At 34.7% G+C, this 14,007-nt stretch overlaps 1 protein-coding gene across 1 annotated transcript in view; it reads left to right on the top strand.

Moving 5' to 3' along the window:
• Positions 1-14,007, top strand: part of DGKB (diacylglycerol kinase beta) — a 341,552-nt gene that overhangs the window by 52,587 nt on the left and 274,958 nt on the right. The window contains exons 4-7 of the mRNA XM_059818825.1: positions 2,703-2,856; positions 5,711-5,746; positions 7,319-7,459; positions 12,832-12,881. Coding sequence (XP_059674808.1) covers positions 2,703-2,856; positions 5,711-5,746; positions 7,319-7,459; positions 12,832-12,881 — 381 coding nt within the window. The remainder of the gene's footprint in view (positions 1-2,702; positions 2,857-5,710; positions 5,747-7,318; positions 7,460-12,831; positions 12,882-14,007) is intronic.

The raw sequence follows: 14,007 nt of genomic DNA, 5'->3' as shown, positions 1-14,007 counted from the left end.
CTTTGAGAAAAAGAATCTTCATGAAGAAAGAAACACATAATTTTAACCTTATTTATTAATCCAAATCTCTACCCAGGCATAATTCTGAGCCCATAAATGGAAAAAATGTAGCATTAGGGATTTAGTTATTGCTAGCAGCTTGGTGGACCAATGTCACTCAGACAGCAGTTTAAAATTCTAATATAGCTGTAAACTCAAGGAATATTTCTAGCAGTATATACATAAAATCCACAGACAAGGTAAATAAAAAAAAGCTTTCTGTAATACAGAGATATTTTACATGTCCATCCATAAATCTTAACTTAAATGGTATTATAATTTGTTTTTCTGTTTTCCTTTTTCACTTGGTTATTCCTCTTTGTATGTGATGTAGTGAAATAGCTAAGACACATTTCATTAACGAACAACCTAACAAAGCAATTTCACATTGTTAAAGTCAGTTGATTTAGTGATTAATGTATTTGTTATGCTTGCAGATAAAAAATACATTTATATAGTGTCAACTAATGAATGATTTACTTGGATGCTGATACAAATCCTTTTGCCATTGTGGTTTCATGGTTTATAAACAGTGAATTAAATGCCAGTCACTTTATTATTGAGGAAAAACGTAAAGTTTGTAGCATGATTGAAACAGTATGATTTGCCAAAGTAGAAGAGAGTGGCAGGAACTCTATAATGAGACAAAGATAGTGAGTCCTTGTCCAAGTTGATTATTTCCATTTTACGCCCAGCTTGAGCTTTGCGCAGACAATTTTTTTTCAGTCTCTGCTATTTTTGTGTTCAGTACATAAGAGTTTTATTAGTTTCACTGCACTTCTTTCTCAAATTAGGTGTTCTGGATTAGAAGCTCAGCATAGATACCCTCTTGCCAGGTTTGCATTCCTAATAATAATGGCTTGCACAAGATCAGTCAAATTTTGCAACCTGTGTTGTTGGTCCCTCACAAGAACAGTGATACACATTTAAAATATTACCCTGGGGTGATTAGATCTTGGCCTTAATGGGAAACACCTTATTTTATGTGGCCATAAAATTTCTACATCTCATAAATATTAAAAAAAAAAGAGGGGAAAAAAAAAAGGCAGGGGGAGAGAAAACCCTGCTCCAAAGTGTTGAAATTATATTAAAGTAATTGTAAAAATTATTTATGTTGTGACTCAGATGCCAAAGTCACTGAGGTACTTTGAAAGTTTAGTTTCAATTTTCTTTTTCTGGCATGGTTTCAAGCTGATTTCTTACTTGTCTTTTCCTTCCTCATGCTGCATTCACTGTGCTGAACTAAAGGAGTTGCACTAGAGTTTTCTGTGGACAAATGGGGTCTTCCTGAAGCATGGGGAAATTTTTCCAAGTTGATTTTGTGATGCAGTGTGGCCTTATCCCTTAATTATTTAATGGTGAAAAGTTGCTGTCCTGTTAGATTTAGAAACAAAGACAGCAACACTATGTTTTACAGATTATTGATGAGCTGTTGGAAAATCACATACGTAACTGAGTAGCATCATTGATAAGTATGCAGTGTGTCAGCTATTTCTGAGATAAACTGAAATTGTCTTAAACTCTCTTGACATGTTTCAGGATACCTTTATCTTTAGTGGTTCTATATTAGCAGGATAAAATGGGATCATAATGTTTTACATTGCTGTGACCTCACCACAGTCTACACCTTCCTCAAGTGGGAGGTGCTGAGCTCCTCTCTCTGGTGACCAGTGACAGGACATGAAATGGAATGAAGCTGCACCAGGGGAAGTTCAGATTGGACATTAGGAAAAGGTTCTTCACTGAGAGGGTGGTCGGTCACTGGAACAGGCTCCCCAAGGAAGCGGTCATGGCACCACACCTGTCAGTTCAAAGAGTGTCTGGACGATGCTCTTAGTTATATGGTTTAGTTTTAGGTAGTCCTGTGAGGAGCAGGGAGTTGGACTCAATGATCCTTATGGGTCCCTTCCAACTTGAGATATTCTATGATTCTAGGATTATTTTATTACTTAAAACGGACAATGCTGTCTTACCAGGAGAAATCATCAATGAAGTTTCATTAGTCAGCTCTTACCTTGCTGTCAAAAGCAAAACCAAATTAAACTAAATGACAAATGTTTCAAATCAACAAGTTTTTTTTCCTTGTAAGTAATGCATGTCTCAGCACTCTCATATGACTGTTAGAACCTATTTAAGACAGGATGATTAGTTTTTCTTTGTAAAATACCAGCAAAGCATATTGCCACCTAGGGAAAGACAGGAGGCCTTCAATTCCCTGAATTAGGTATCCAAAAATCCCTTGCTTGTTGTCTGCCCAATTATGGGAAAAGCTAAGACTTGTTAGGTACATCCCTGTGGGCTCCATAGGTGCCTTTGGTTGCAGTTTTGTATGTGCTGTTAAGCCATATTCTAATCAAGAAACAAGAGAGCATGGAACTTAGTTTCAGGGTCCTGATACAAGTGCTCTGAATTTACTCTAGGCTATCTTACGCTGTGCACTAGGCTTTTGTAGCAATACTGTGAGTTTTCAAAGTAATACTTTATTCAATAATCAGTCACTTTCAAAAATAGGTATGCCAGGCTATATCTTCAGAAATCAGTATTTTCAAGACAACCTAAAGTTTTTGTTAACAGAATATTATTTGGTGGAATAGTATAAAAGTTTTTGCAAAATGAGCAATTCAAAATACTCTTTTCCTTTTTTTTTTTCCTTTTCACTCTAGACAATTGATTTAGAGGGATTCAAGCTGTTCATGAAGACTTTTCTGGAGGCAGAGTTACCAGATGATTTCATTGAGCATCTTTTTACATCATTTAGCAACAAAATCTCTCACTGCAGCCCGTTAATAAAAAACAAACCCCAACACCTTTCTGGAGGTACGTAATAAAATCACAGTAATATAAGAACTGAAAGTTCCCTCCCCCTTCTGTTTTACTTCTAATAGCTATAAATATATGGAATTCTAAACTATATGTATTTCTTTTTTTGTTCTGGTATTTGTGAAATTGGAGAAACTAACTCAATCATAACAAGAAATACTGTGAAAAGAAACGGAAATTAAATGCTTTTGTCTTTTTAATTCACAATAATGATGCAGCTGAGACACCAAGTGGACAGTCTTTGTCATGTGAATGCTAATCAGATTGCTATGGTTACATGATCTTGCTGCCTGCTCTACTGTATAAACACTCAGAAACTTTCAGAGCTTCATGCAGGAGGCTCCTGCTGGTGCTCTACAGCTTCTGTGCTCAGTTACTGCTGCTTCTCTTAATTGTTTAGGTGTGATACTCCTATTAGTAATCCTATATACTTATCAGCTACTGATACTTCAAATGTCCTATAAGTGTTAGCAGTATTTCCTTTCCCAATGTAAGGATCTTCTTTAATGCAGTTTGAAATTTTCATGCTAAACTGAACATTTTTATTAAGTGATTTTGAGTTCAGAGGACATACCATGTTAAAATACTTCCATGCAAAATAGTGTTAAAAACTGTCAACTTACAAAATGTTATAAAATCTTTAAAGAAAACTTGCAGAAAAAAATTAAGGTTGCCTTCCTAACTTGAAATATTTGGTTTAGCGCTTTAGCAATTTGGGAACTCTATCAAAATCCAGTAGCTAAAAGGAGAAGCTAGACTAATTTAATGAAATTAATTGCATGTTTTGAACAGCTCGGATAATCCTGCACTTAAAGCAAGTTACCAAATGGTTTGATGGGTACTTAATTGCTTGAATTCTTTATATGAAGATTAGGTGTCTTCAAATTGCAACTCATCCAGAAGTTGTGAATTTGGTACAAGTGCCACTAGCTGAAATGTTAGCTTTTCTTGCAAATACCAAGCACTAGATTTGCATAGATGCCCCAGTGTACAATACTAATTATAGGCTTTCAGATATTACCCACTGAGTCTGACCTGTTTTTTCTTTTTAGTGAATGCTGTTCTTAACTATGTTAAATAGATGGGTTTCAGTTATTTTTTCTTTATTTAAATTTACAGTACCTGTTATTTCAACTTCTTAGCTTTATATTTCCTGGCAAAAACCACCAAACAAACAAACCAACGAAAAAAACCATATTACATTGCCTTCTATTATATTATAATGTGTATATATGTAATGGTCATAAACTGTAATTAGACCAAAAAAACCTTTCTCTGCTAGCAAAGCTTGGTTACCACATCGAGGGTATGATTCTTCATATAATTTTTTTTTTCATTTGAATTGAATTCTTCAGGTATCTTTTTTTATCCTTTCTAATCAGAACTGCCATGGACACATCTCCTTCCACAAATACCTGCTGTGTAGACAGCACATTTCCAACTTCTTGGGCTTTTGTTGTTAGTTATCTATCTACTGCAGAGCAGTAAGCTTAGTAGACTATGGTGTAATCAGTTGTGTGGCGTATTCAAAACCTTCTGTTGCTAATTGCAACACTGATAATTACTTCCTTATGTTTTGGGCAAGTCATTTAGTCCAGTGATTCAGTCCCTTGCCCTTAAAGATGCTTTGCAACAGAATCTCTAAGGACATGTCTAAATGTTTTCTTTATTATATGCTGCAGGGTATATTTTCGATGTCATAAATTTTCATCATTGCATTTTTTCAACTATGAATATACATTCTGTTGCCTATAAAGTCTCAGCAGCACAATTTCGTTCCCACTTTCATTACTTTTAATTTTTCATTGACGTTTTTGTCATGTTTTAGTCAATTAGTAGCATCAGCAATAAACATGCACTGTACCAGCCACCAAAATTTGTAATCTTTTACATTTAACACTTTTTGCTTGATAACTCCAATAGCAGCTACCATTTAGTAGTGCATATTTATTTATTATGCTGTATTTTTACATATGTTTTCTGACTACTATAATTTCAAAATCATCTTTTATCATTCTGGTGTTGTATTCCTACGGTTTTGACACTTTATATGTAGAAATGATAACAGCTGTTTTTAGGTCATTGCCAGATTTACAGCTAAATTCTGCCCAGCATAGGTCGTACTCAGCTTTCTTCACTTTAACTATAATTCTCTTTGATAGATTTCATTCTTATGTGTGGTAACATCATCATCATTGTTGTTGTTATTATATTGTTGTTGTTTAAACTGTATGCTAAGTTTCTTACTTTAATGCTACATCCTAAAATTTTTTTCTTCTTCACTCACTTTTCCCAGTTTGTAGTTAATTTTCATCTTTTTCTGTTAGTAAGGACTTTACAAATAATGTAACATGAGACCAGATTAGTAGTCTTCCATATGTATTTGTTGTAATACCAGAAGGACTGTTTGATAAATTGTTATATCCAAAGCACGTTCAGAGAGACAATTCAGTTCACCTCACCAGAGTTATTTGTGCTTGAAAATATAATATTCATATTGTAATTCAATTGCATGGGATTTAAATTAGAAGTTACATTTTTATAATTGGTAGCATTTAAAGGGAAACAGTGTGCATTGGCATATTTTTATGTGCAAATGAAAATTACGGAAACCTTTGTTTTGGGATATCTAGTAATTTTTAAATGTTACCAATAGTGCAAAAAACTGACCATACTGGGCAATAAATTTGTCAGAAACATTTGGCATTCTTCTGGAAAATGGAAAGGTACAGAAGAGCTAGAGAAAATCACAAGGAAAGTAGCAGGGTTTATAAATCTCTCTGGTATGTGTCCGTTTTTTACTGAAGAGTCTCTTGGTCCACTCATGTCTGTTTATAAATTGTATTTTCAGTTAAGGTGTCTGAAGAGAGATGGAAACAGATGCCAGGTAAGCAGCGGCACTGTATGTCATCCATAAATCAGCACATTGCAGCCATCCCTCTCCCACCGTTGATTAAGAAGTAATACTTTAACCTGTACCTTGCAGCTGATGATAAGCTAAAAGATACCTTAAGATTTGTATGCCTTTTCATTTGGATTTTGGGACTAATAATTTTAGAGATGAGTTAGCCCAAGTTTTGTAATACTATTTAATTCTGTGCATAAGATTCATATAAGACTGGAATGTAAACTATTTGTGTAAATTGTGTGATTAAAGCTAGCATCTTAATTGATTAACATTTTATAATGTCTTAATTTAAGGGTACTTAATTGACACGCAAGCTCGTTTAGTAGAACATTGCCCTATTAAATCTTTTTATTAATTTTAATATTTACTTTCAGTGTTTATTATGTGCCTGAAACCATGAACATGAACTTGAGCCAAAGATATATTTTCTGCATGCCAATTTGCTTTTAATTACTGAACTATTATTTTTTAACATGGGTACCTCAGTAGACCTTTGAAACTGTCTTCAGTTTGTAATGACATTTTTCAAGATAAAAATGGGGGGGGGGAAAAACCCCACCAGAATTCTGTTTCCATTTGCTACAGTAAATATCTTATCCAAGACAAATGGATGAGAGAAATTATGTATGCAGGTTATGTGTGCAATGAGGAATCTTTTCTGAATTAGTTATAGAAAATATTTAAGAACAGTAAACCCTTTGTAAAGTTTCATCTTTAACATCACTAAAGTCATTGAGAAATGTAACAAACTTGTAAAGACAGTTTATTACTGCTTTCTCTGTGTTCTCCTGTCCTTCACCTTTTTTTCCTTATTGGTCCTGCAGATTCCACTAATATCATCAGGACCGGTCATATTAATGTTGTCTTGAAACAAAAAATTTGGCCATGTTGAAACTTATATTCCACGTGGTACACTGGAACTGCTCTTGATCACAATGTTTGAGCAATTATTATGACTATTATTTAACTTCTATGTTTATTTTCATAGTATTCTGTGGCTGAGGCTTCCATGTTTTAAATATGTGTTGCTCTGACACACATCTGGCTGTGGTTTTGAGGACACTACACATTTGGGTATTATCAGAGTTTTCTTTGACACTGAAACATCTTCAATTAGTGTAGCTCGTGTCCATCTATAAGTTAGATGAAGCTTCTACAAGCACAAGGAAGTGGATGCAGCATTGGGCAGGGATTGTTTTTATATTTAAATTAACATGTAATGTAGTAGAATAATATTCACTTAATTTTTTTGTAGTCAAATGACATCAAATCAACACAAATGAAAAAAAGGGTTACGCCATTCCCGTAATTGATTTTCTTTTTTAATAGTTTGCTTTATCTGTATAATATGGTGAAACCTCACTATCATTTTTATTCTGCCTTTGCTGGATAAACTATGAACATGAATTGTTTAAAACTTCACATTTACATTTAAATTAAGAAGTCATCTGAGATTCACATCAAACAAAGATACATGTATGCGAGAGTTATGTTTTAATTTTCTGCTTATTGTATATGTTAAGAGTAACAAAGGCTATGTGTTATTTCCAGGCCTGCGACTCAACAAAGGTACCTCTTCATCCCGACCTCCTACTCCTGCCAACTTACATTTACCAGACATGATCCAGCTGAAAGATATTGTTTGTTATTTGTCACTGCTAGAAAGAGGAAGACCTGAAGACAAGCTAGAATGTATGTTCTTTTTTAATTTTATATATTTATTTCAATAAGTCATCAAAAATTCTGTTTCTAAATTTTCTGAGTTTAAGACTCAGTTTTGAGTAGCTGCATTATAAAAATATGGTTCTAGGTGACCATTATTGCAGAAATGATCTTTTGTTCTTGCTAATAGTATTAATTAGATGAGATCTTAACTAAATTCTTTCTATCTAGCATACGCTAAGATGGGGAGTAAGGATCATACATTCTGCAAATAAAATAATCCTTTCTATACTGTCATCTCTTGATTAGTATCGGATCTGAGAAAAACAAATGAAATACACTGATGATGCTTAGATATATATAGAAGTGGTGAATAATCTGTAGAAAACAAGCTAATTCAAATAAACAAAGTTGTTAATATAGGCTATGGGCTCTATAATATCAGTGAATGCAGAAAAGCCAAGAATGATCCAAGTCTGTACCACTGTTGGAAATGAGTGTCTGTCACTGGAAGTTAGAAATTACTTGATTATTTTAGTTAGGGGGCTGATTCACTAAAGCCCAACACCTCTACCTATTAAAAAAATAGCAGAGTTTGATCTGCAAATTGGAGAAAAAAAGAAAGAAACCATGTGTTTCCCCATTGTGCAATTTTAGAAGCCATTTTTCCATATAGATAAACAGTCAATCCAATCATACAGTCCTTACTGAGACCAAATATACTTTGATAGCTGGTCTGTCTATAAAAGAACTGTGGGATCAGGCTGTAATACAGTATGGAAAAGTAAATACTCAATATGATAGGAAATACAAACAGTAGACTGCTTCTGCCGGAATGAGAAATTCATTACAAGGTTACATGACCACATGTTGTTGAAGTATCTTGATGTTTCACTACCTGTAGTTAGCTTACAATGACAGCTTCGTACTGTAAGATCACCAATACCTTTGCCTCAGCAAAGGTTATAAGGAGCTGTCCCCAAATTTGGTAATACTAGTTTGGTAGCATATGATTAGAATATGAGAATATATGCATGAATGTGCATTCAGAACACAAGCACAGGAAAACTAAGATCCTAGGATTGAATTCAACTTACAGTATCATACCTGTTTCATGGTAGCAAGTTATGCAAGCCTTAAGAGAGCTCTGAAGAGCTCTATGCACAAACCATGGCATTAAGCGGAGATCAGTTGCCTCCCCTGGTGTCAGGAATTGGTACAACAAAAAGGGGGAGAGACAGAGGAACAGGTGATGATTTTAGTGTAGGGGATGTTCCATGAACTTCCTGCAACAGGAGCTGTATAGGCAAAAGACTATGAATGGTCTATATGATTTAGGAGCGAGAGAGCCTGATCTAATAAATGTATGGTACTTACATGTTTTGTATATTCAAGATCATTTGCATTTGCTACATATAATTAAGGACATGGTTATTATATAGGTTTATTTTCTACTTTGTCATACAGAGTTGAAATATACCTCGTATTGTCACTTTTTAGTGTCTAAATTTTGGCTTATACTGTACAATTAGTATGCAGAATTCCCTGTTGATATTAGTTGAATTGTCCTTATAAATTAATGGTATAATTTAACCCTTTGTCTGAAAAAATTTTATAGCAGTAGGTCCTGTGTCTGGCTGTAAGGTAAATTATAAATCGGTAGCAGTATACTGAAAAAAGAAAGGATGGCTTATTCTGGAGTTGCCAACATTAATATTAATACTAATCTCAAATAATGATTTTTTTCTGTTGACAAAAAGTAGAAACACTCTGAATCGTAGCTGAGTGTTTGGAAACTTGATTCGTGACAAGCAAGACATGGAAGTGGTGCTTTGAAATAAAATCTGATATAAGCTGGAGGATTTTTTAAGATAAAATACACTAAGAGAAAATAGTGTTTAGGTTTTGGATTTATATAATCTGTGGATTTTCATAGATTTACAAATATTCCAGCAGATAAATGATTTCTCTAACCTATTAATAGTATATTTCTAGAGGTCTTAAGCACTGTGAACCTCACCTGTTTAACATGCTCAGCATATCTATTATTCATAAACTATGTATGGCCTGAATGTAAAGAACATCCCAAACTTTCCTAGCAGAGACACATCGGAAGAATTTAAGTTCTCTTTTTAAGGTTATATTGCAAATAGTTCAAAGTATATCTTTATTGTTAAGTACCTTCATGCCCTGTAGCACAACCTGTAGACTTGATTCATAGAAACCAATTTCTGCTCTCCATGTTGTTTTCACATGTACTAAGCTTTGCTTGCTGGTGTCAACACGATGATTCTTGAACACGTAAGGAAACACCCCTTCTAAATATGCAGGGTACTTCCTAAGAACTGAACAGTAGTGTTTTGTAGCTCAACTTTTCTTCCTTTAATGACCTCAACAGCAGAAGTTATTTTAGCTCACAATTATATGAGGCTTTATCAGCACAACCCACTTCTCAATTTGTATATGTTTATCAGTGTAACGATGGACGCCAGACATGTATCTCTTGTGAAACTGCTCAGAGAAATGCCAGGAGGCAGTATGAAGGGCATTAGTCATAAATGGTGTGGAGGAAGCATACAACCTCCACAGGTACCATAGCTTTACAAACATAATATGCTTATAAGTGCTCAAACTTCTCTCCACTATTATTAACAGAAACTCCAAGAATTATTCCAAGAATTACGAGCTGTGGGGTTTTTTGCCAGTCTCTCTTATCAAGACTCTCTCCAGGTTATTCTGTTTCTATTCTTTCCATACCAACAGAAGCTTCAGAAATGCCACTCTGTTCTTTTCTATTTTTGCAGTAATATGATTAGTTACAGTCTGTCTTTTTGCCATGCTATGCAGTTCTTGGACACTCTCTGTGGAGAGTGACAAGCCTTACAATTTCCAAAGTACATGCACTGGTGAAAATAGAAAGTGCATTCAGCACTTGTTTGTGTATGTGTTTTTGAGAATGAATTCCCCAATTTCTTCTCAAAAGAACATAATTATGAACTTTTGGAATTTCTGGGATGCCACCTTTTGTTATATGCAAGATTAGAAGTCCAGAGCTTGCAGGTGAAAGTATAGCAGTGCAGCAACTGATCTAATCTTGGTAATTTAATTTTAATACGTTTTTAATTATTTACGTAAGGTATGCAGTCTAGTAACAGAAATAGAGTAGTCAGTCAGTGCTACCAGGTAAGGGGATGGGAAAAGAGATATATAAAAGGTTGACTTGGGTTCTGTAGTTTGCATCAGAACTTTTGTTCAGTTGTTTTTGTATTTTTGTTGTTGTTTTTTCTCCTAGAGTGCATAAATCATCAAGAACATGAATATTTAGCAGGGTATGAATAGAAAAGAGATTGCATGCCACACCAGTAGCATAGTTTTTCAGAGTCTAGCCAGGAGCACAGATGGAGCCTTTTCACTACCCAATACATATGTAATTGGAGAAACTTTGTTTGCTACAAAGGTGAAACAGTTGTAATTAAGCTAATGTCTGTTTTTAAATGACTGATTAGAACTACTGATTCATGTTAAAGGGAAAAAAAGTTGTAAGAATTACTACTGTGGAGTCGGTAAAGATCAGGGAGATGCTAAAACCTGCTTTCATGATAACTGTAGAACATTCTTTAAACAAGTGTATTACAATCACAGAGGAGGAGGAAGGAGAACCAAATGATTTGAACTTTATCACTGAATGATTCATTGATTCATCCCTGTGGAAACTGTGAATGCTTAATGGTACCTTTGCCAGATAATATTAGCTGTCATGCTCCAAGCAGCTTTGGTAGGAGGCATACTAGGAGGGACAGTGCCAATCTCTGGTGGCTTTTAGCATTAACTCTTGTTTTACACTGAAACATTTCTGCTATGTAATTCACAGGCAAAGAAAGATATTTTATAGGTTTTCTTAGCCTATAACTAATGAATAATAGACCTTTGTAGCTTGAAACAACATACTACAGTAAATATCTTCAATCTCATATTACAGCTCTTAAGAGCAGTGCTATGCAGTGGCAAATATTGCTGAAGTGGTAGAGAGGTATAGTACTTACCTTTTTTCCCCACAGTTAGGTGAACAACTTTGGAATAAGATGGGGGATATAAGGGAAGCAAAGCAATCCATATAACAGTTAAATATGTTTTACTGTAAATCAAGAATAATCAGATTCTTTCTGAACTTTACTTTCTAATTGCAAAGCATTTCCTCTCACTTCTCATTATATTGTTTCCTGAAAACTGTGCAGAATTTATTGGACTGTAACAGCATTTGCTGTGGATTCAATGTGGTGGGAGTGTTCACTGTTGAATAGGTCACATGTTATGTTTCCAAAGACATCTGATAAGAGAGTTTGTAAGCAGATTACTTGGTTTTTTGCTATCAGTCAAGGCATTACAGTGTCCTGGAACCACCTGTACATGGGCTCTCAACTCCTTAGAAAATAGATCTAGGGGAAAAAAATGAGCACTTTTGAAGGGGACGGTGTTTAGATTTCAGAGCTCTGACAAAATGTCCCAGAAAGTAGGGACTAAGAGTGAGGTATTTGTAGGCTTCTGGTTTTCATCTTTAGCTTTTTGACAGTATTCCTACCAAAGCTTTAGGCTTCTTTCTGCTCTGCAATCTGATGCAGTATATAAGCTGCTTTGAAATATCTTGGTAATGGTGGACATACCCGCTCTTGTGGCTGGAATCAAGTAATGATACAAACCTGAAAGTATATATGTTCTTTCTGGATATTGTCAAAATGCAGCTATTCTTGTTTGGATAGCTCCCCAAAATGTTGGGAATAAATTTTCAAATTGATGAAGCAAGTCTGGTCCTGGGAGGAGTCATGCTGGCAGTCTGTGAGGAATGTTTAGTGTTGGATTTGGCTGATTAGATACTTCAAAGAATAATCCTCTGTTTCATTTAGTTGGTCAGAAAGCATTTCTAAAGCAATATCACTATTGAATAGTAATAGCCGCAACCAAGGGAGTAGGATAGCATTGTAACTTAAGCAGGCTTATCAACATTTGCCTGACCAATTGTGTTTTATCCTATGTTTGGTGAGATCACAGAGAATGGCCGCCTGGTGGTACTCACCATGAATACAGATCATCTCTAGGAGGAACCAGAATTAAGTTCACAGACCAAATTAGCTGTTGAATATGTGGAAAAGGTGCAATTGCACTGTCCTGCTACTATGTCTCATTGGAGGCACTGTGGCAGGGTAGTTGCTGAATGAACCTCTCACATAATATGAAGTGTTTGGTGGGTCTACAGTTAGTGTGATCATAAAGGAAAATGTTAATGTTAAGCCTTTCTTTGAAGCCCAGGTTTGGTTGTTTTTTGGTTTGGGGTGTTGGGTTTTTTTATGAAATTATGTTACAATGTTTTCTAACTGAGTTTCCTTCTCTTTTTGTTTCCTTTTTAGTTATGTTTCGCTTATATGATACAGATGGGAATGGATACCTGGATAGTTCGGTAATGTTATTTATGTATTTTAATGCATTGTAAGAGTATGTCATAATGGCATACCTATACAAAACTACATTAATCCAAATCAAGTTTATATTTATCCTGGATTGATAGAAGCAGTATAAACTATAGCCAATAAAAAGTCACCCATTTTGAAAGTAACTCTTGAGTTTTCTTTTCCATTAAGCTGATGCTTCTACAACTGTATAAATTTTCAAATGCTGACACTGCTATCGTAGAGTCCTATTCTATAGTCTTCTGATTTTTAATCATATTACTGTAGGGAACACATCAATATGATTCCTAAAATTCTAGTATGCTGCTGGGAGATGTGTGTGAAAGCACCATTTGTAAAGATTTAATTAAAAGGCGAAAGTGTAACAGTTACACAGCGGATGTATGTGGAGAGATGTCAGAACTTCCGTGTTGTTATCAAGAATGGAGGAACAATTTTAAAGACAAAGTTTTGAGGAGTAGGCAACCAAATGTTTGAAGGAAAATCGGAGATATAGCATTAATTTAAAAAGTGTAACTAATTTTTTTCTGTTAGCTAACAGAAAGAAGTATTTTATTGACAGCTTTCTTTTTTTTTTTCTTTTTTTTCCCCTTCTTTTGTATTTCCCTGAAGTAAGATGGAGTTGAGTGGATTGGTAAAGAAAAGGAGGTGATTCTCATAAGTGACAGTGGAATAGGGAAGCTAAGTTATATAGAGGTATAAAGTAAATACTCTATCATAATTTTAGGCAATACAAAATATGAATTAGATAACTAGTGCATAATAAATACACATGAGAATTCCAAATGGTTCTAGATAAGCATTTGAGCATGTTTACAAACCAAATTGTATATATGAATAAGGAAGAGCACTAGTGATACAAGATCAAGGGAAATTACAACACTGTAATGGTAAGAAAATATCTCTGTATTAGTTTATACCATCCACTTTATGCCTTATTTCCATTAGAAAGTTGTGAATTATACAACTGCTGTCAAAAAAAGAGTTTGTTAGAGTGCTGGAATTTAAAGAACCTTACATCATTATATCACAGGGTGGACTTCAGATCATGAAACCAATGCTGGAACGATCAACTAGGACAGAAGAAGCTATTACTATTTTCTACCCAGAGGCTGT

This window comes from Gavia stellata, chromosome 6 (assembly GCF_030936135.1).
Source record: "Gavia stellata isolate bGavSte3 chromosome 6, bGavSte3.hap2, whole genome shotgun sequence".
In the NCBI taxonomy this organism is placed as follows: domain Eukaryota; kingdom Metazoa; phylum Chordata; class Aves; order Gaviiformes; family Gaviidae; genus Gavia; species Gavia stellata.
The sequence above is the reverse complement of the archived record's forward strand: the minus strand, read 5'-3'. Positions and strand labels throughout refer to the sequence as shown.